The 19460-nt window shown below is 45.2% G+C and overlaps 3 protein-coding genes across 7 annotated transcripts in view; 2 read left to right on the top strand and 1 right to left on the bottom strand.

The window, feature by feature from the left end:
• Positions 1-49: 49 nt before the first annotated feature.
• Positions 50-12404, bottom strand: MRPL47 (mitochondrial ribosomal protein L47). 2 transcript variants are annotated; one of them, XM_033068276.2, is made up of 7 exons: positions 12130-12404; positions 3184-3329; positions 2595-2655; positions 1849-1945; positions 1136-1266; positions 759-854; positions 50-348 (listed from the first exon to the last, which is right to left on the bottom strand). In XM_033068276.2, exons 1-7 carry the CDS (start codon positions 12387-12389, stop codon positions 231-233), a joined length of 909 nt encoding a protein of 302 aa, XP_032924167.1. In that variant the 5' UTR covers positions 12390-12404; the 3' UTR covers positions 50-230. The 2 variants fall into 2 exon arrangements, with proteins under 2 accessions (XP_032924167.1, XP_032924169.1); XM_033068278.1 differs by lacking the exon at positions 12130-12404 and adding an exon at positions 3993-4093.
• On the top strand, positions 4353-9580 carry NDUFB5 (NADH:ubiquinone oxidoreductase subunit B5). Its single transcript, XM_033068279.2, has 6 exons — positions 4353-4489; positions 4933-5021; positions 5927-5993; positions 6689-6750; positions 7702-7808; positions 9341-9580. The coding sequence occupies exons 1-6, from the start codon at positions 4357-4359 to the stop codon at positions 9459-9461; spliced, it is 579 nt and encodes a 192-aa protein (XP_032924170.1). The 5' UTR covers positions 4353-4356; the 3' UTR covers positions 9462-9580.
• USP13 (ubiquitin specific peptidase 13) overlaps positions 11790-19460 on the top strand; it is a 48936-nt gene continuing 41265 nt past the window's right edge. For all 4 annotated transcript variants that reach the window (XR_004418817.1, XM_033068273.2, XM_033068272.2 and 1 more), the window contains exon 1: positions 11790-11952. Coding sequence is in view for 3 of the 4 variants with exons in the window: in XM_033068273.2 (XP_032924164.1) it covers positions 11800-11952 (153 nt within the window). In the remaining variant the exon portion in view is untranslated. The remainder of the gene's footprint in view (positions 11953-19460) is intronic.

Below are 19460 nucleotides of genomic sequence, written 5' to 3'. Positions count from 1 at the left end.
GGCTAGCACAACATCTGTTCCTGGAAATGTGAGAAATTGTATCATTTGAGTTAGGCACCAAAGCTGCTTTTTAATTCCAGATCACAAGTTTAATTGAAGTCAAATGTGGTACTAAAAACAACCCAAAAAATAGATGTAGACTCTGTGGAATGCTCAGTGGAGTTGTTTGTGGTTCCAGAACATGATTCATGCTCCACAGACACTCGACCTTGCAGTGCTCTTCCAGCACGTTACTGGCTCTGGGATTTCACAGCAATGTGGGGGAACTTCCTTTCCAAGACCTTCTGCCTCGTCCTCTCCAGGCTTTGCTGCCTTGCCCTTTTCCGTAAGGATTTTTCAAGTCTGAGTCTGAAACAGAGAAGTTGGTGTGGTTCATTTCCAGGCAGCTTGTGACCACTCTAATGAGCTCCCCCCCAGTCAGATAGAGGCTCTCAGTGATTAACAACTTCATTATTCATCTGCTTTTGGTAAGTAAAAAAGCTTGCAAATATTTTTACTCTGCTGCTGAATTCTACAGAAGTTCAACCTCTGGGAGGATTTTTGACTGAAGTTACTTTTACAGTGCCACTGCATAACCATGTACCTTAGTTACTAAGGTGGGAACAGAAAAAAACAGAAATAGAGCAAGCTGTAACTTTAAAAAGCCTAATTTTCAGTCTAGTAGCTGAAAAACAAAAGATTACAGCTACTTTTTCCTTTTAAAGTGGAATAAGGACACAAACAGATCAGAAGATAACTTTCAATGTTAATCCTTTTACCTGATGAAGTGATTCACATGAGGTAGGTAATAGAATCTCTTCTTTTTGTGTTTTTTGTTCAAGTGCCATGGTATTGGCCATTCCTTGTAACTGTACCTGTTGGGGACAGATAAAAATTATTACAGAATGTACACAATTATCTTTAATTCTAGGATTTTACCAGTTTGCCTTGGTTTTAAGTACAGTGATAAAGTGGTCTGGGAGATGGCAGAATTTGTATGTGGGTATTTATTTCCAGCTCTTGCTGGCTTGGTTTGTAACTGTATCTCCTGTGTTCTGTACAGCTGATGCATCCTTCCTTGATTAGATAAAGATTTGCTGGGAGAGAGACACACCACAAGAAAAATGCACACATTAAAAAAGAAGGCTTTCCATACCAGAAGGTGCGTCCCAAGAAGTCGTGTCTCCACTCGCCAGGGACTGGCTTTTCATGGCCTGTTTGTAAAAGCCTCAAAGCAATTTCTCTTTCTCTGACAACCAAGTCTATATTTTTCATAGATGTTTCCACCTGGAAATAGCAAAAAGTTTCAGGATGCACCAACAAAAAAAATTCTGAAAATTTAGAAGATCTCAAAGACTTAAGACAAAATTTACAGGGAAAACAAAGGTAAAACATGCTGGAGTTTGATCATGAGTTCTCTCTCAGCAGGCCCTGTGTACTAGAACAGTAAGGAATGGGTGCTTCAAAAACCTAATTTGAGAGCAGGACAGATATGAAGTAAGTGACAGTCTGATATTTGATTAAAGACCAGCTGGGTAATGCATAAAGCCAGATGCAATGCTGATGCAGAAGTACAGGAAGCTCTGAGGCAGGGGTCAGAAGGAAGATGGAGAAGTGAACAAAGATTGGATTATGGTTTGCAGTGGCTGTTGGCTATTTCAGTTTTCACTGGAGTCTGGTCACAGCCCCAGTAATGCCCACTGGATAATGAGAAAGCTGCCTTGACCAAATTATGACCTGAGCAGTTAGTGCATACACTAAAATCAGGGAAATAATTTTTTAAAAAAGGTCTTTAACAAGTTTACAAACACTTGATCTTTCAGCAATCTTACTTAAGAGTTTTAGTTTTCATGTAGTATGAAAAGTTACCTTTTCTAAGCGTTCTGGACTGGGCATCGGCTTGCGCTGTCGTTTGGATTCTTGCTCTAAGGTTAAGAGCATGTTCTTTTCTTTCAGCAAGACATACCTAGAGCAGAAAGCACAGTAATTCAAAAACAACTTTGGGATAGATAAGCAGTTATTCACTTACTACCTGTAATCCCAAATCCTGCTGGCATCATATAAAGAAACAGGAGAATGAGGGAGACAGGTTAACTTAGTCTGGAATACAGAGGGCTTAGGAGGGAAGGGTTTAACATTAAGTTCTCTTCCACTACCTGGACAGAGCCAGATTCTTCTTATATGTACACAGAAAAACGACAAGACAAAGCAAGGAGAAAGCTGTTCACAGATTGAGTACAGCCTGAAGTGGCAATGCAGCCTCCAGCTCCAGAAACTTCCAAAATCAAAATAAATGCAGGCCTGAGCACCCTGAAGGAGTAAGTGCTCACTCTGCCAGAAGGCACTGACAACCAAGTCTGTCCAACTCAAACAACCCCCAGAGGTTTGTACCAAACCTGAGCCCTCTGAGCAAGACACAGCTGTCCCACAGCTACCTGCAGTGCAGCTTCTGTGTTCTGAGCAGGGCCAGGACTAGGGCTGTTCCAAGCCCAAAGCTGGCTGGAGCCTGCACAGCTCTGTGCCAGAGTAAAGTTACTGGATCATAAGTTCACCAGCCAGATTTTATTTAAAAGTGCTCTGAAAAAAGAGAAGCTTCTTCACTAAAACGTACTTACCACAGTTTGTGCAAGTCTTCACTACTCTTGCCCCTTAGCTGCTTTACGTTCCATGAATCCCCTGTAAAAGATAGAAAAAAACCACCATTAATTTAATGGAACAAAGTTCTCTTATTCTGGAAAAAAAACAAAGTGCTTCTACTAGGCTCAGTTGACACAACAGTGTCCACTTTTAAAATACCACTGCTTGGACAGCCATCCTTGAGGATTCTCAGCTTCACTTTTAAAACACAACACAGAAAAGCAATTACACATTGTGTTTGTAAAAGGTTGGGAATATGGAAAGCTGTCAGATTAATCTTTACCCTGAACTAGTTTTCTCCCATCGTACTTGTATTTCATCAAAGCACATCTCTTCTGTGATACACTCTCACTTCAGAGCAAAGCAGAGGATTTACAGCAAAACATTTTCCTGCACAACTGCTATTTGCTTTCATAAACACTGAATATACACAGCAAAAATGAACAGGCATAAAGATACACAGAAAAATAAGTTTTACGTAGCTATAAATGCTCCCTATGATGCAAAAAAAAACCAGGTCAGATTTCTGCTCAAAGATCCCTATCAGAAATGCTAAATATAACTTACCAGACTTTACACTTTTTTCCCCCCAGTTTCCTGGATCATCAAAAAACTCCTCCAGACCTCTCTGAGACAGAGTTGTGTGCAGGAACTTCACCTGATGGACGGTCTCAATTTTTGGTAGGTTCTTGTGGTACAGACTCAGTGCCAACCTGCATAAACATTAGAAGGAAAACTATACTTGGTAAGAAAAATAATATACTGCTAAATGAGAATATTTGTTTCATTCACAAAGATGCAGGTCCTACAGACAGACCATGGCTTGGGGAGAAAAAGCAAGGGTTTGGTTAGTGACCAAAATGTCATCTCGGTGTTTTCTCCTCCCCCTCATCTCAGCTAATTATCAATATTCGATATGTAAAGATAAATAGCAATTAAAAATTAAGGAATAAATTTGAAGTATGCTGTACAGGAGTACAGAATCACAGAACTTTTAGCACTGGACAGGACCCCTGGAGATGATCCGGTCCAACAGAACAGCCCTGCCGAGGCAGGGTCAGCTGGAGGAGGTGCCGTAGGAACGCGTCCCGGTGGGTTTGGGAGAACTCCAGAGGAGAACCCACGGCCTGCCCATGGCCCGGGGCAAAAGCTGCGGGCACACTGGAAAGCACAAAGCCCAGCCACGCTGGAGCAGCAGCACAAGGACTGCAGGGTTCTGCAGGCACAGGGAACCGCTCCGTGCTGCCCGTACGCGATGCCCGCACCACCCTGACACACGGACACCGCCACACACGGACACGCGCCTCCCGCCAAAGGCTCTCCTTCCTCCCGCCCCCCCCGTGCCTGAGCCCGAGTCCCCCCGGCGCAGTGCGTACCCGGGCAGTCCCGGCCGAGCCCGGGGCAGCCGGAGCGCGGCCGTGAGGCTCCGGCCCAGGGCCGCCATGGCCGCGGCCGCCGCCATCGCCCCGCGCCGTCCCACAGCGCCGGGGGCACGGGGCGGGAGCTGCCCTTTTCCAAGATGGCGCCTGCCCGGCCTCACCCCGCGTTCTCCCGCGGTACATAGAGCACGAGGAAAGCTTTGCCCTTTTCCAAGATGGCACCAACGTAGCTTCACCTCCATGCCCTCCCTTTGCGCTGGGGGCACCGGGAAGGCTTTGCCCTTTCCCAAGATGGCAGGCGCCGGCTTCACCCCGCGGCGGGAAGCGGCGCCGCCGGCCCCGCCCCGTGCCAGTCCCAGCCATGGCGGCCATGAGCCGGGTGCTGCGGGCGGCCGCGGCCTGGGCGGCGCGGCGGGCGGGCGGCACCGGCACCACCGGGATCGCCGGCAGCACCGGGATCACCGGCATCGCCCCCCGCCTCCCCGGCACCCTCGGTACGGCCCCGGCGGGGGAGCGGCGGGGCGGGGGCGGCGGGGCCGGGTGACCTTGCGGAGCGGGGCAGAGGTGCCCTCCCGGGGGCCGCGGGAGGGCCGGGGCTCAGCAGGTGCAGCGTTGAGTCCCCGTTCCTATGGAAAACCTCCGGGTTTGGGTGAAAAGTGGATGGAAACTGGCGGGAGGCCGAGCCTCCTGCAGTTCTAGCAGTCCTGCATGGTGACATTCACTGATTCACGTGTTGGTGCTTACAGGTAGATCTCTGCCTTCAGTTAGAAGAGAAATAGGTTCATGCTAACAAAATATGAAATTACTTCAGGCGAACTGCAGAAAACTCGGTCGCTGTTGTACACTCTTTTTTTTTCTTTCTCCACGTATGTTTGACCTTGTCCTGGCATAAGCACCAGTGAGGTACAAAACCATAATACTCTGGTTCAATTTCCAGTTCCCGTTCGACACAGTGGTGGCCATGGGAAGAGAATGTTTATCATCAAGGCAACAAGTTTTTATGATGCTCGATTTCTGAAGTTGTTGGTGAGTTAAAAATCAAATGTATTGCATTCAGTGTAACACATCACTTGCAAATGGTGTAACAATGTCTAAAATACAATTTCCTCTGTTTTTTATGCAATAGTATCTCAAACGTTGCTGGCACTGTTTACAAATAAAGAAGAATTTCAGGTCCTCTCTAAGAATTTTTTGGTCATATGCTGTAAAATCAGGGCCAGATGAAGTTCAAAGACTGGCTATATAGCAAAGCTTGTGATAGATGCTTAAATTACTGCTGTAGTAGCATTCTTAAATTACATGTCTGTGTTCATATATGCATGACCCACAAATGCTTTCTACCCCATCCTTCTTTTTGAAACATATCAGTTACTCTTCTGCAGGGTTTGCTTTCACTTATCTGCACCATTAACAACACAGGTGAGATTTAGGAAGCCTGACCTGAGTTTGACCCCTCCAGAGTCAGGTTTTGGATAAATCCTATTATAAGCAATAACAGCCAATTTGATACAACTCCCTTCATGTGATCAGGACTGCTTTATCTGCCTTGCACAGCTACAGAGCCCACAGTGGTTGCACTGGTGTTGGATTATTGCTTTGCTGTCAGTGCCTCTTTGCAGCTGAGTGCTGGAGCCGGTCATGCCAAGATGCCAAGGCAGATCTCAGTTTGTGCTGCACAGACTGACCTCACTGGGAGATGGGAACTGACCTGAACAGGCTCATGGGCTGACACAGCATCACTTTTGTGTGTTCTGGTTCATTAATTAACTCTTTGCAATCAGCAGTGTTTACATACAACATCCCTTTCCAACTTAGGAATGCAAATCTAAGAGTTACTGGCTATTCCACTATTTTCAGATATTTTCAGATCTCATGTAAATTTTGTCAGGGTTCTGAGTTTCTCACACTGACTGTTTTTATCCCCTCTACAGAGATTCTACATATACCTGACGGGAATACCAGTGGCCGTGCTCTTAACATATATCAACCTCTTTATTGGTGAGTGCTCTGTCAGGGCTCAGCAATGTACAGTCAAAGCTATTAAATGAGAATTAAGCATGCTGGATAAAGGACTTTTTTAAGGCTCTCTCTTTGGAAGACCATGGAACAGGCCTAACAGATACAGTGATGCTGTATTATTACATAGAAAATGTTCCCAGTATATTTGCTTTAGTTGTTGCTTTTTCAAAAAAAGGTTCTCACATTTAAATATATATATATATTCCCTTTTTTGGCAGTTTTTCAAACATCAGTGAAGTTTAGTAACTTGCTTTAACAAGACTGCAACTCTGGCTTTTTATCTAGCAAAGATGCTAAAATGCTGCTTTGCAATACGTATGTTGAATCTACTGCTGTAATCATATGTAATTAATTTAATAGAGAAACCAGTAAAAGTCCCTGCTTTCAGCTCCTATATTTAAAGGGCATTTCTGTGGACTTGATCCAAGTTGTTTCTTCTGTATAGCTGCTAATTTTACCCTTTTGGTGTGTCACTTAAAATCTGTGAGTAGATACTTGCAGTCTGATGTGTCTGCAAAAATTTCAAGTTCAGTTTTTCTGAACAGAGCTCACACTGAGGGATTTAGTACTCTCTGTGTGGGATAATGGTCTTTTCCTTACCTGAAAGGCAGAATATAAGGTAGCTTTGGAAAATAATCACAGAGTTAAATATTCCTCCCCTCCTTTCTTGTCAGGTGAAGCCGAGCTTGCAGAGATTCCTGAAGGTTATGTTCCAGAGCACTGGGAATACTACAAAGTGAGTGTAACATGTCAAAGGCTGGGCATGATATGATACTTTAGGGAGTAAAATGTATGGAGTATGATGATGTCTGTCAAATATTGCAGTTCTGGTTTTGGTAAACTTTTTTTGTGGCTTTATGGAACATATAAAAGGCTGTAGGAAATCTGTTTATTGACATGAGCAGATGCAAATGCTCTGTATGCAGTAAACTGCAGAATTCTTGCTGTATGCCAAGAATTTTTCAATTATGTTTCTAGACAGTAAGAAAAGTCCTCTACATTCATAACATGCAGGTTTCTGTCTTTATTTTTTTCTACAATGTCTTAAGAAACAGAAGTTTAAAGTGACATTGCTTTCTTTTGTGTGGTTTGCCAGTATTGCTGTATATCACACACACACTTTTGGATCTAGAATTGAAGATTTTTATAGGCACATACTCAAGGTTGTATGGTTTCAATTTAAGTGTATTTTCTTAAAATTAGTCACTGGCTTCTTGCTGCAAGCACTGTTTTGTTTCTGATAGGAAGTAATTGAATTCAGCAATATTATTGTGACTGTTTCAACTCCTTCAGACTTTTGTTCCTAGTGAAATGCCCTCTATGTGGAAGCAAAATTTTGAAATGTTGCTGATTACAGTAAGGTTTGGAGTCCACTTCTGCGATTACTGTGGCAGTTTAGAGAACTTAACTTTAACAGAAAGAAAATAAATTATATCTTCTGTTAAAATTTAATTTTGCTACAGAACAGTCATCTGCAGGTTATCTTGGCATTAAGAATTGCAAAAGAAATATGACTTTTTAGGGTTCTGGTCTCACAAGTAGTTGTGCATGTTTGTAACTTTACTGTTATGATCTGAATGGCAGCATTCATGGTGTCTTCTCAGGACTGTGGATATACAGAGATTCAATTATGGTGCCATTTCTTCCTGGAAATTGCACAAATAATCTCTGCTGTTACGTTTTGCAGCACCCCATAAGCCGCTGGATAGCTCGGTACTTACTCGACCCCCCTGAGAAGAACTATGAGAAGGACATGGCCCTGATTGATGTGGAAGCCAAGAAATCTGAACTGAGGTATGTTCTGTGGTTGGGGGGTTCAAATCCTACAGTAATTTCACGAATACAAGCCGCACCAATTTGACCAAAATTTTGGTGGAAACCCGGAAGTGCGGCTAATATTCCGGGGCAGCTAATCTATTAACAAAATTCTAAAAGCTGCCAACACGGAAGTGAGAGCCCGCGGCAGCCCCAAGCCAAGCTGGAGCCCGGCCGGCCCCGGCAGAGGTGGGAAAGCCTGGCAGAGGCGGGGCCAGCAGTGTGGGGGCGGGAGGCAGAGCCTGAGCCAGCAGGGCGGGGCAGGGGGGGCGGCAGAGCCCGGGCCAGCAGGGCGGGGGAGCCCGGGAGAACTGGGGCTAGCAGTGCAGGGGAGCATGGCAGAAGCAGGAAGGCCGGCGGGTGGGGCTGCCTGGCAGCGGGGGAAGCCCAGCAGAATCGGGGCCAGCAGCGTGGGGGAGCCCGGCGGTGCGGGGGCCTGCAGTGCCGGCCAGGGCGAGGAAACGCGGCGGCGGTGCAGACGGGAGGGGGCGGCCAGCGAGCCTGGCAGGGGCGGCAGCGGCTGGCCCGCCGGCAGGGCGAGTACGTGAACGCAGCAGCGAGGCGGCCGGCATGCCTGCCAGCGGCGGCGGCGGCAGGCCGCCGGCAGGGCTAGGGAACGCGGCGGCGGCCAGCGAGCCGGGCGGCGGCAGGCCGCCGGCAGGGCTAGGGAACGCGGCAGCGGGGCGGTGCTGACGGGAGAGGGGGGCCAGCGAGCCCGGCGGTGGCGGCAGCACCACCCGGCCAGCCCCGCCGAGCCGTGGCGCTGAGCTGGGCTACCCGGCCCCGTCGGCAACCATGAGCGGGCCGAGCCTTCCTGGCCCCGCCCCAAGCCAGTAAAGCCCGCTATGCCGCGATCCTGTTACTAATTGGCCAATTTGTGAAAGCTGCGCACGGATTCTCGCGACGAACGAAAGTGCGGCTAATATTCGGGGTGCGGCTTATCTATTGACAAAGACAGCAACATTGTCGAGGCACCGGAAGTGCGGCTTATAATCCGTGCGGCTTGTATTCGTGAAACTACTGTACTCCATACTGTAGCTGACTCTTTGATTTTGTATGACATACTGAGCTGGATGCTGACATAAAGTGCTTTCATGCATCCCCTGAGTGCTGCCTGCACTGGCTGCTGCCAGAGTGGGAGTCACAGTATCTGTTGTCACTCCCTCTCAGGATTCAGGTTACCAGAACAATCCAAGGGCAGAGGGTCTTCAAAACACTTGATATTTATAAAAGTGTAGCTCTGTCTTCCTGAGTCAGCAGATGGAGCTCTTTTTGCCCCTGCTAATGCTCACAGCTTAGAGAAGAACCTATGATAAAACTGCCAGTATTTTTGTTACTCCTTTGTGGAATGACTTGCTGAAAAAAAAAAAAAAAAAAGCAAAATAGAAAGATTTAATAGCTCATGTCTTAGTTGAGCCCTTCATATTTTGGTCCTACCTATGTTTCAACAGTATTTGCAAACCATGCTAAAGTCATAGCTTTCTTGAGTGTGTCTGTTGCCTTTTTTTTAGGTTGCTGGAGTTGGAGGCACGCAGACTGATGAGACACCGGGGAGATGGACCTTGGTACCATTATGAAACACCTGACAAAAATCTTGTTGACAATTCTATGAAATCCACACCTGACAATTAAACAATTTTAGGGCAGTGTGCAAGTCTTAAATGCATACTGACAAATTGTGACTGTGCTGTGGAACAGACATCATGCTGTTTGCTGGTGGAAATGAATAAACAGTGTTTCTGTTGATTCCAGTACCTTGAAAGAGACTGTGTGGCAGTTAAGCTCATGCAGCTATTAAAGATGTTAATCAGTGAAAATGCTTTTTGTCAATTGCCAACAATCACTCATTTCTTTCAGAACATATGTACATGAAACAAGTTGGTAATATTAGTTTTCATTTTGTGATTTCTAGTATTTGTAGTTTTAAGGGAAAGATACCAGAGGGTAAGGGTTTTTTATTTCTCAGTGCTTTGTGTCAGGTAATTGGTGGGAGATGAACTAAGTAAGAAGAGTACTTCACACATACCTGCCATGCATTTTCAGAACTGTACAGCTGTTCTACACTGCTTTTGGCAACTCTTTACATGAAGAGTTCTCTCATCACCTGGCAGGTTTTTGCCACTAGAGGGATGTGTTTCCTCAGGTTCTACAGGCCATGATACTCTTCCTTTTAAATTTCTGGAGTGATGGAAAGTGCCTCTTACAGTTTGTGACTAAATTATCTGTTCATATTCAAAATCCTCACTTTTTAAAGGAAATAAACCCAAGCCCTTTACTAAATCATTTAGTGATTTGAAACTTAAAACTTTTTTTTTTTTTTACATTAGACAACACTGCATGGCCTATTTTAAGCAAAACCTGCCTTGTTTGCTGTTTCCTGGCCACTACCAAACATTAGAAAGATATTGATTTTCTATCAGTGCTTTGCTTGCCCTTTCTCTTAGAATCAATCTTTCAAGTTAGATGGCTCATATGTCTTATTATGGCTCTCATTGTTTATAAATGCTGAGTTATTCATAAGAGAAGCCATTAAAACAGCACAAAGTCTCCTCAGGTAAAAGAAATCTGTCTGACCCTGTATTAGTGTTTTTTATCTAGCATCCAGTGATGCTCACAAGTCTGATGTAATGTCTGTTTTTCAGTAAGTCTAAAACCACTCACTCCATGGACATCACATTCTGCCCTGTGTTTCATGCTGTTCCCTACAGTTGATTTTTCAGTAGTAAAAATTGCTGAGAACAGACTGTGTTACTCTGCTTACCCTCACAGCCTGCTCATAGCTGGGTACAAACATTTTTCAATTCTGTTCTTGGTGTTTTCCTAGAACCACCTTTTGAAACTTAATTTTGAGGTAAATGGTGGTTCTAGCAAAGGTCACATCACCTCCTTGGAAGTGTCAGTGAATCCTTGGATATGTTGTGGACGATGGGTGGAGGGAAATTCATCTGCTCTGTGCATCTTCATTTTAATGGACTGGTCATTTCTTTAATGCTGTTGCTGCCAGTCATTGCTTGAAAACAATAGCAGTATTTTTTCCCCTGCAAAGTTCATTCTTTTCCTTTCTCTGACATTATTCTTTCAAAGTGAAGAGCAGAGAAACACAGCAAAGGCCAAAAAAGGGCATTTTAAAGTAAAGAAGACATGAAACTGGGGGTTGGCTCCTGGCACTGCTACAGGCTTCTGGTGCATCCCTGACAGCAACAGAGCCACGTCAGACACCTGTACTGCAGCACTGGGCAACGAGGGGCTGAGACTGAAAATACACAGAAGAGGTTTTTACTATGTGTACTTCAGACAAACATACATATGTATCTATATCTATAAAGATATAGATACATATATATACACATATATATACATATATATATGTAATTATATATATACACATATATATTTATATACATATATATACACACACAAAAATGTATATGTATATGTATATCTATAGCTATATATATGTACACACACACATATCTATATATATAGATATAGATATCTATATATCTATAGCTAGCTATATATCTATATATCTATATCTCCAAATCTCTATGTCTATATAGATATAGATATATAGATATATAGATATACAGATACATAGATGCAGATACATATATATATATATTCCCGGTCAGGAGGAAAGCTGACCCGGGACACCAGGAGCGGAACGTCCGTGCTCGGAGGATTTCGGGCGCACCGCGGGGCCCCGGCGGCAATCCCGCCCCGCCGCCCTGCCCCTCGCCCGCCCCCGCCGGGACCCCCGAGTGCCGCCGCCGCAGCTGGTGCCGCTGCCGCTGCCATTGGATTAAAAATAGCATCTTCCCTCCCCCTGCCCTCCCTCGGGCCCGGCTCCCGCCGCCGCCCTGCCCCGGGCCCGGCTGCCCGCCGCCTCCATCGCCCGCGCAGAGCGGCTCGGCAGGGAGGGCGGGCGGCCGGGAGCGAGGGAGGGAGGGAGGGCAGGGAGGGAAGGAGGATGCAGCGGGCCGCGCTCTTCCGCGGCGGCGATGCGCAGATGGCCGCCGGGGACCTGGGCGAGCTGCTCGTCCCCTACATGCCCACGATCCGGGTGCCCAAGTCAGGGGACCGGGTCTACAAGACGGAGTGTGCCTTCTCCTACGACTCGCCCGTGAGTGCAGCGAGCCACCCCCGGCTGCCTCCGCGCCCCCGCCCGCCGCGGCCCCTTCCCCTCCCCGGCGCCCCTCGCACCCTCCCCGGGCCGCTGCCTCCCCTCAGGCTGCAGAGCCCCGAGCCCCCGCTCCACCTGCCGCGGGCCTGGCCCTGCGGCTCTCCCCGCGCCCCTCACATCGCTGCGGCTCCTTCCTGCGCTCGCTTGTTTATTTTCCTCCTCCAGGGCGCTCTGAAGTGGTTGCTTGGACACGGGGATTTTGTGGTTTTGGGGAAACTCCCCTGCTTGCTCTGGTTGTCGGGGTCTGTCTGCTCCACCCGGAGCCTGCTTTTGCTTTCGCACCGAGGTAGTAAAAAAGGGAGAGTAATGGCCTTCTCCTCGGTGTGCTTTGGCGAGCAGATGTCAATTATTTTGCTTTCCGACTGCCTCGTGCTCATTCTATTCAAAATCTTCAGAGAAAGCTACCAGGGTAAAGGCTTATCCTGAAAATCTGCGTGGAAGTTCCCCTGAAACAATTTCTCTCCCAGGGTTACATCACTGAACTTCAATGAACCTGTAGTATTTCCCCACGAGCTTGGTTCGTTTTCTGTTAGATGAGTGTTTCATGTGCAGTAAACTTGGGGTGGTGTTATTTCTATGCTGTCTTACAAAACATGCACCAGCTCCACAGATCGCATGTGTTCCATGGCAGATTTGGGGCCTGACTCGGTTTTTAACTTCACTGCTAATGCTGGAAGCCTTCATAAATGGGCAGTAAGAAACAGATGCCTAGAAAACAGGATTTTTCAAAAGAGGTTGAAATTTTTATTAGAAGTTACTTTTCCACAGGAAACAGGTTTCCCAAAGGTGATTGAGCGCTATGTGCTGATGTTAATGTCAGTGGCAGCAACCAGAAGGAAGCTCATTACATTACAGAATATTCATTGAAAGATACACTCCAGACTCATTTTTGGAATCCTTTTTCCCCTTCTATTTGATAATTCCCCTTATTTTTGATAATTCCTTTTAATACAGAAAATCACAGTTTGGTTTTAAAGGTGACTCAGCTGTCTGGTGTTCGTCATGTCTTGTTGAACAGAGGTTATTTTTACCCACACTCTTCAGATCTCAAGTGTCACCCAGCAGCCCTGACTGTACTGGGAGCTGGGCTGATTAGAACTGCCAAATCGGACTGCACCGCAGAGGCGATAATTGCATTATATACTTAAGGAGGTTTTGGCGGGGGAAAATCAATATACCACATTCTTTCCTTCAGATTTCTGCTTGAGTGAACACATGGTTGATGTTTTTAGTAACACTTTCAGGCTTCTTTGATATTATGGTTTATAAAAAGTTTCTGTTAACAAGTAGGAAGGAATCTAAAATACGGCTACGGATTTAAAAACAATCAATCACCACCCCCTGCAACAAGCCTCAACTGAACACAGCAAAAGCTGTGTTTAGCTAAACAATATGTTTGAACAAAACATAAAACATTTGAGCCAAACTTAACAGAAACTATGGATAAAAGGAGTGGGAAACAACATGTATGATTTTTTTTAACTAAAAAATTTTCCATCCTTATTGGGAAGAGATTTCAGATTTAGGAAAGTGCTGCCCTCCAATGTAAAAACTTCTTGTTTAAATTGTGTTATGGGCATTCACCAGGCAAAAGGCTTGGCTGAACTTGTGCAGTACCAGTGAAAATAAAAGCAGTCTCAGTTTCTATTGTTTTCCACAGCTTTTCAGCCCATACCACTCCTCTGCTTAGCTGAATGAAGGATTTGCCTCAGGTTTTGTTTTAAATTCCCATATAATCTAATAGATCCTTGGATGTTGTTTGTAGGATGGAGATTCTAAGGGATGTATGTAATGTGTGCTTTCTAGGATAAAACACTGTCATTTACAAATGGAAAAGAGAAAGCTGTGGTTTTGTTATTTCCATTCAGAGGGGAAGTGAAAGACTAATGGGAGATGTTTATGTTTTGTAGTAAGTTGATTTTGTGACTTACTTTCTTAGGTTATCGACATACTACCTAAGTGAACCTTTTCCTCTTGAGGTACCTGCCTCTTTTTGGAAGAAGATACATTGTTGGCCCTGTTATAATGTTCAAGAATTAAAAAACCCACACTCTTGGTTTTGTTAGCCATGCTAAAATTCCATATTGCTTTTTTGCTGGAGGAGGTTTTTTCCTTTGTGAGAACATTTCTCAGTATTTCCTCACATCTTCTCATTTTGCCATTTCAAAATGTGCTCCTTGCTACAGTTTAACCTCAGCATGTCATGCCATACCTGCTCATGCAGCAGCTCTACAGTCAAGTGTCTTTAGCTATATTCATTATATATTAATCCTTTTCCTGTAAGGATGTATTGTGATCTTTAAAATACACTGAAAACCATCAGACCTGCAAGTGTTAGGGTACAGAGTAATATTATTGTAGAGAAAGATGCTGCAGCAAATTTGCAAGAACCAAGCCGAGTGGAATGGTCAAAATCTGAGCTTTTCCTGTCAGGGGGTGCCAAAGAAAACGAGGTGCTGGGAGTGAGTAGCTCCCTCTTGTACTTCCAGCTGTGCAGAGCTCAGTGTGGCACTGAGATGTGGCTTTTGCAGCCCTGTTTGTCCCTCTGTCAGTTGTGTCATCTTGTCTGGGTTTGGGTAGTGCATGTTCCAGTGGGTATAGGCAGCTTCACTGATTCTTCTCAAAACTGGTTAAGGTTCCTTTTCCATGAGCTTTAAAACTTCCTTGGATGAAGATCTGAGAACAATGTCACCTTTGTACCACGCTGAGAGTCATTAGCTGAGACTTCAGAAGTGAGAGCTAGAAGTACAATTGGCTGTTCAGGGTATTTTTTCCACATGGATTAACTGTATCGTGGTGATCTTGTCAGAAAGGTGGGATTGTTAGAGATATAAACAGATGAGAAATTCATGTCCTTAGATGTGGCCTACTTCCAACAGAACACACTAAGGTTGGTCCCTGGAAAGTTGGCAAGAGCAGGAGGGAAATTTCTTTGTGCTTAAGAGACCTAGTGACACTTTTTGGTTTGCTTGGCTCATGAGATGAGAAAATGTGCCATTTATGATTTACATTTTGATTACTTTTTTGAGAATTTTTTTAGGTCTTCTAGAAAAACTGTGTTTCTGTGATGAGGGCTCCTACTCCAGTTAGCCATTCCTTTGAACAGAACTGAGGAGGAAAGGCAGCTGCCTACAAAACACAAGCCTGGCCTGGTGCTGAGTGTTTCTTCCTCCAGCACCTATGGGAGCCAACCACTTCCCTGCAAGTTGGCTGACCAAGTCCTGCACCTTTCATTATTCAGATCTGAGGTGCAGTCATGCCTCCTGGTGACTTTTTCCACATCTCCAGCACTGTGCTGTAGGTTTCTTCTCTCCTTTTCTTGTCCACTGTGACTTCTCATCCTCTTTGGTGGATAAACCTGACTTTGTGTTCAGTAGAATGCAGAAGATATGGAGGTTGTATTAAATAATCTTTTATTGTAGTATTATTTATTTAGAAGGATAATACTCAGCTTTGGAAATTCCACCTTTTAATGTGATCCTGGTCTCAGAAACCTCTTTTATTTGTGACCATTTATAACAGAATTGTACGTTCATAGAATGTGCTGACTTGGAAGAGACCCATTTGGATGATTGAGCCCGACTCCTGGCCCTGCACAGGACACCCCAACAATCCCACCATATCCCTGAGAGTGTTGTCCAAACACTTCTTCAGCTCTGTCAGGCTTGGTGCTGTGACACTTGCCTGGGGAGCTGTTTCAGTGTCCAACCACCCTCTGGGTGAAAAACCTTTCCCTAATATCCAATCTAAACTTTCCCTGACAGAGCTCCATGCCATTCCCTCAGGTCCTGTCACTGGTTGTGAGAGTGACACATCTGGGGGAGAGACAACAACTGGAAAGGGGATACAAACTGGAGTGTGAAAAGGGTTTGTATGTGAGCTGTGGGTGCTGCACAGGGATGTGCTCTGAAACCTTCCCCACAAAGGGCATTGTGACAACCCAGCACAGCTCGTGAGCCCAACACAGTGACAGGACCAGGCAGGCTGGCTCTGGAGAGTGTAGGACTGTGTTTGTTTGAGCAGCTGAAAGTTTGGCTTTGCTCTGCTGAAAAACCTCGCTGCTGACAACAGCTTCCTTTGAGAATCTTGCTGACCTCATTTTTGTGGCTCGGGAGCTCCGTAATGGTTGTGTTGGGACAATTCCCAAAGTCTGAGCTGGGCTGATGCTCTGCTGTTTGTTGTGCAGTTGAGACTGAAATCCTGGAGTTTAGAGTGTGTAATGGATATTGGTGGTTGTGTTGCATAAAACATTCTAGATATAAACACCTCCTGTCTGGTGGTTCTTTTGGTCAATATTCCTTGAGGAAAATCAGAAAGTCACTGAGGCCCGTGTCTGTGAGAGGTAGGCTTGGATCTCGTTTCTATTGATGGAATGAGAGCAGCAGAGAAGAAACAAGAGGACTGAACACACCAAGACAAAGGGAATACTCCAGATGAGGATTTTGGCCTAGCTGCAAAATGACCTCCAGTTAGTGAGACAGTAAATTGCTTGGTGGTGGGTGTTCACCTGAAAAGTCAGAGCAGTGTGGTACTGTTGCTTGCCAAAGCTGTCACATGGGCAGGTGTTTTGCTGAGTGGAAGTGCCCCAGGACACTCAACTAGTTCACATCAGTTAACTCACTGGTCTTCTGATGTTGGAGAATGGTAACATCAGCAGAAGTTGTGCCTGCAGTGATTGACACGTGAGAAATAACTATGGTGCTTGGGAGAACAACCAGCATGCATGTCCACTGTGCTTTTCCTTGGGGTTGATTTAAGTTTGGATCTTACTAGCCTTTTCCTCTTTATGTGTCACTTACCATCCTGTTATCCAGAGTGGTGATGGACTGGAGTATTTTGGGTAGCAGAGGGACCTGAATTCTGAGGTACCCAGAGTGTCAGGATGAATAGAGATGCAGATAAATGGACAATGCTGGAGCTCCATCTCAACTCCTCTTCCCACCTTTTCTGTTCTGGAAGCACAGGACTGTTTTTGTGACTAGCAGAGCTGTACAGGGCTCTGCACTGAGCAGACTCCCCACATCTCAGGTGGTGTGGAAGCAGTGCAGGTGGCACTGCTGGGGCTGCAGGACTGGGCTGGAGCTTGGCAATCAGCCCTGGTGGATCTCAGACACCTCTGCCAGCAGCTCACACAGTCTGCACCTGGATTAACTGACCCCAAACAGTGGTGATGAATGGGTTGAAGTTCTCTATTCCTGGCTGCAGGTTAGAAGGACTCCTGACCCAGCATTAGTTTTGCCCTTGTATTTGCTCACTAACTGTGAAGCCTTGATCTTGCCTGTGCATGTGACTTGTCCAAGACACTGCTTTGGAATTCACACGTGCTGCTCTGGAGTCCACCTGTGATTTATAGGTGGGAGTGAGCAGTCAATCCACCTCTTGGAGTGGAGGTTTGCTTTTGGTTTAGTGGCTGACTAACCACACAGTTTTTTCTTCCCAAGAAATTGTCTAAGTGCTGTTCTGGATTGTCCTTGTCCATGTGCCCATTTAGGAGCTACAACAGAGGTTCCAGGAATTTTTGTTAAGCAATTGTGAATTAATTTGTTTGTAGGGAAATACCCAGTGCCATACAGTGCTATTGTAAAGGAAGAGCAGGGAAGGATTTTTTGCACTTCAAGTTAACAGTGCAATCACTGGAAGCCCTGTAATTTATTTCCTACTTTCATGTCCTTTGTCCTTTCTTTCTTTGCCCAACCCAACTCTTCTTTTCCCATCTCTCTTCTTTTACCACTTTCAGTAGTACATGGCTCCTCTTTCACTCCTTGTACTTACTTTGACATCAGTGTTTATGTATGTCAGTCTCCTTTCATTCCTTATTCTGATTCTGTTGCTTCTCCCTCTGATCCTTTTTTTACCTGATACCGAATTTTACCCTCTTATTATTCCTTTTTTGCTTTCCTTTAGTCACCATCACTTTCTTGTCCCCTTTAGGTGACAGAGGGCAGTTGTCTAAAAGGCAGACTTGCACCACTGTTCACAGCCCATGTTTCTGTTGAATGTGACTAGATGTGTTCTTAGCCTTAGCACACATTTTTTGTGTTGGTTCCCCCACCTCACCCCAGAAGTGACTCCATTTATTGCAGTGAAAACTTAAAAATGAACTTTTTGTTTACTGGAGCCATCTCTATGTCCTGTTGTTCAGTTGGATGTCTGTGGTTTGCTGTGGGTTTTTTTTCTCCTTGTTTCAGTGTAGGTAGTACTGGTACCTGACAGAAAGACAGGCTTTTTTTTCCTCATTGGTAATTATTATTTGTTGTTGAGATGAATATTAAGTGCCAAAACATCTATTGTTCTTTTTAAACCTGTCCTGAAATAAAATATGTGTCATTTAGTAAGACTATTGTTGGATTCAGTGCAATGTGTGTGTATCAGGAATGGTCCTGTAACTTTTCCAAATATATTAAAGATTGGATTGTAGTTATACAGCAAGACTCTTGTGACCACAGCCAGATTAATTAATGGTGATTCCTGATGAACAGGCATCTTGAGCAGAGCCTGTAGCAGTTCTGCGTGGGCATGAATTTTGTAGGGAAACACTCTGATGGACACCATGCCAGGATGCACAAAGACAGTGACCCTGTGTCATAACTGGTACATTTTATTTTATATTCGACAGGATGGACAAGCTTTTCATTCTTCATCTTTGGGTGTGGAGACTCAGGGTGCCATTTTACTCTCTTCTGTGATACTGTCTTAGCAAATTTTGCCATTGTTCCAGAGGATCTAAAGCAAACACCTGTGCATGAGACACTGTCCCTGAGTCTGCAGCTGTGCCATGTTGGGAATCACCACAACCTCGAGTGTGTGCAAAGTCACTGCTGTCTGAGCCTCCTCAGGAGCTGAGATTGCTAAACCCTGAATTTCCCTGAGGGATCTAAATGGTTCATGGGGGTTGGTAATGGGATGGAGGTCATTAGTTCAGATGCTGATCAGGTTAGTGGTGTTTGAAAGCTGTGTCTGGTGCAGTGTGGAATGGGGGGGGGGGTGATGTGTGTCCTCATGTCCTGGTGCTTGTGTTTGCCAGACCTCTCACCCACCAGCTCCTTGCTCTGCTTTTGAGTCTGAGAAGGAGCAACTGCATTTTACCTCTCTTTCCCTGTGGATTTACTTCCTCTTTCCTTCCTCCAAACATGAATTGGTGACTAAATAAGTAAGAGAAGCTTTTATTTTTATTATTTTTTAAAATACTTTTCTCCTTGGTGTGGACTGTGTGTTTCCCTCTCTGAATTAAGCACCTGGCATAGAATTACCACCTTACTAGCAAAGAACAGGCAGAAATACAGTGAGGAGCAATCCCTTTTCCTTCTGCTTAGAAGGTGAGAAGGCTAATCTGCTCTTCACTGGCCTGGGCAGTGATGGAGCCTGAGCATGTACAAACTGCTGCCCCAAAAATGTCTTTAGACTGGAAGGATAAGGGAAAACAATGTTTATGCATTACTTTATCCTAA

This window comes from Catharus ustulatus, chromosome 10 (genome assembly GCF_009819885.2).
Source record: "Catharus ustulatus isolate bCatUst1 chromosome 10, bCatUst1.pri.v2, whole genome shotgun sequence".
In the NCBI taxonomy this organism is placed as follows: Eukaryota; Metazoa; Chordata; class Aves; order Passeriformes; family Turdidae; genus Catharus; species Catharus ustulatus.
This window is presented reverse-complemented; position numbering and strand designations above follow the sequence as displayed.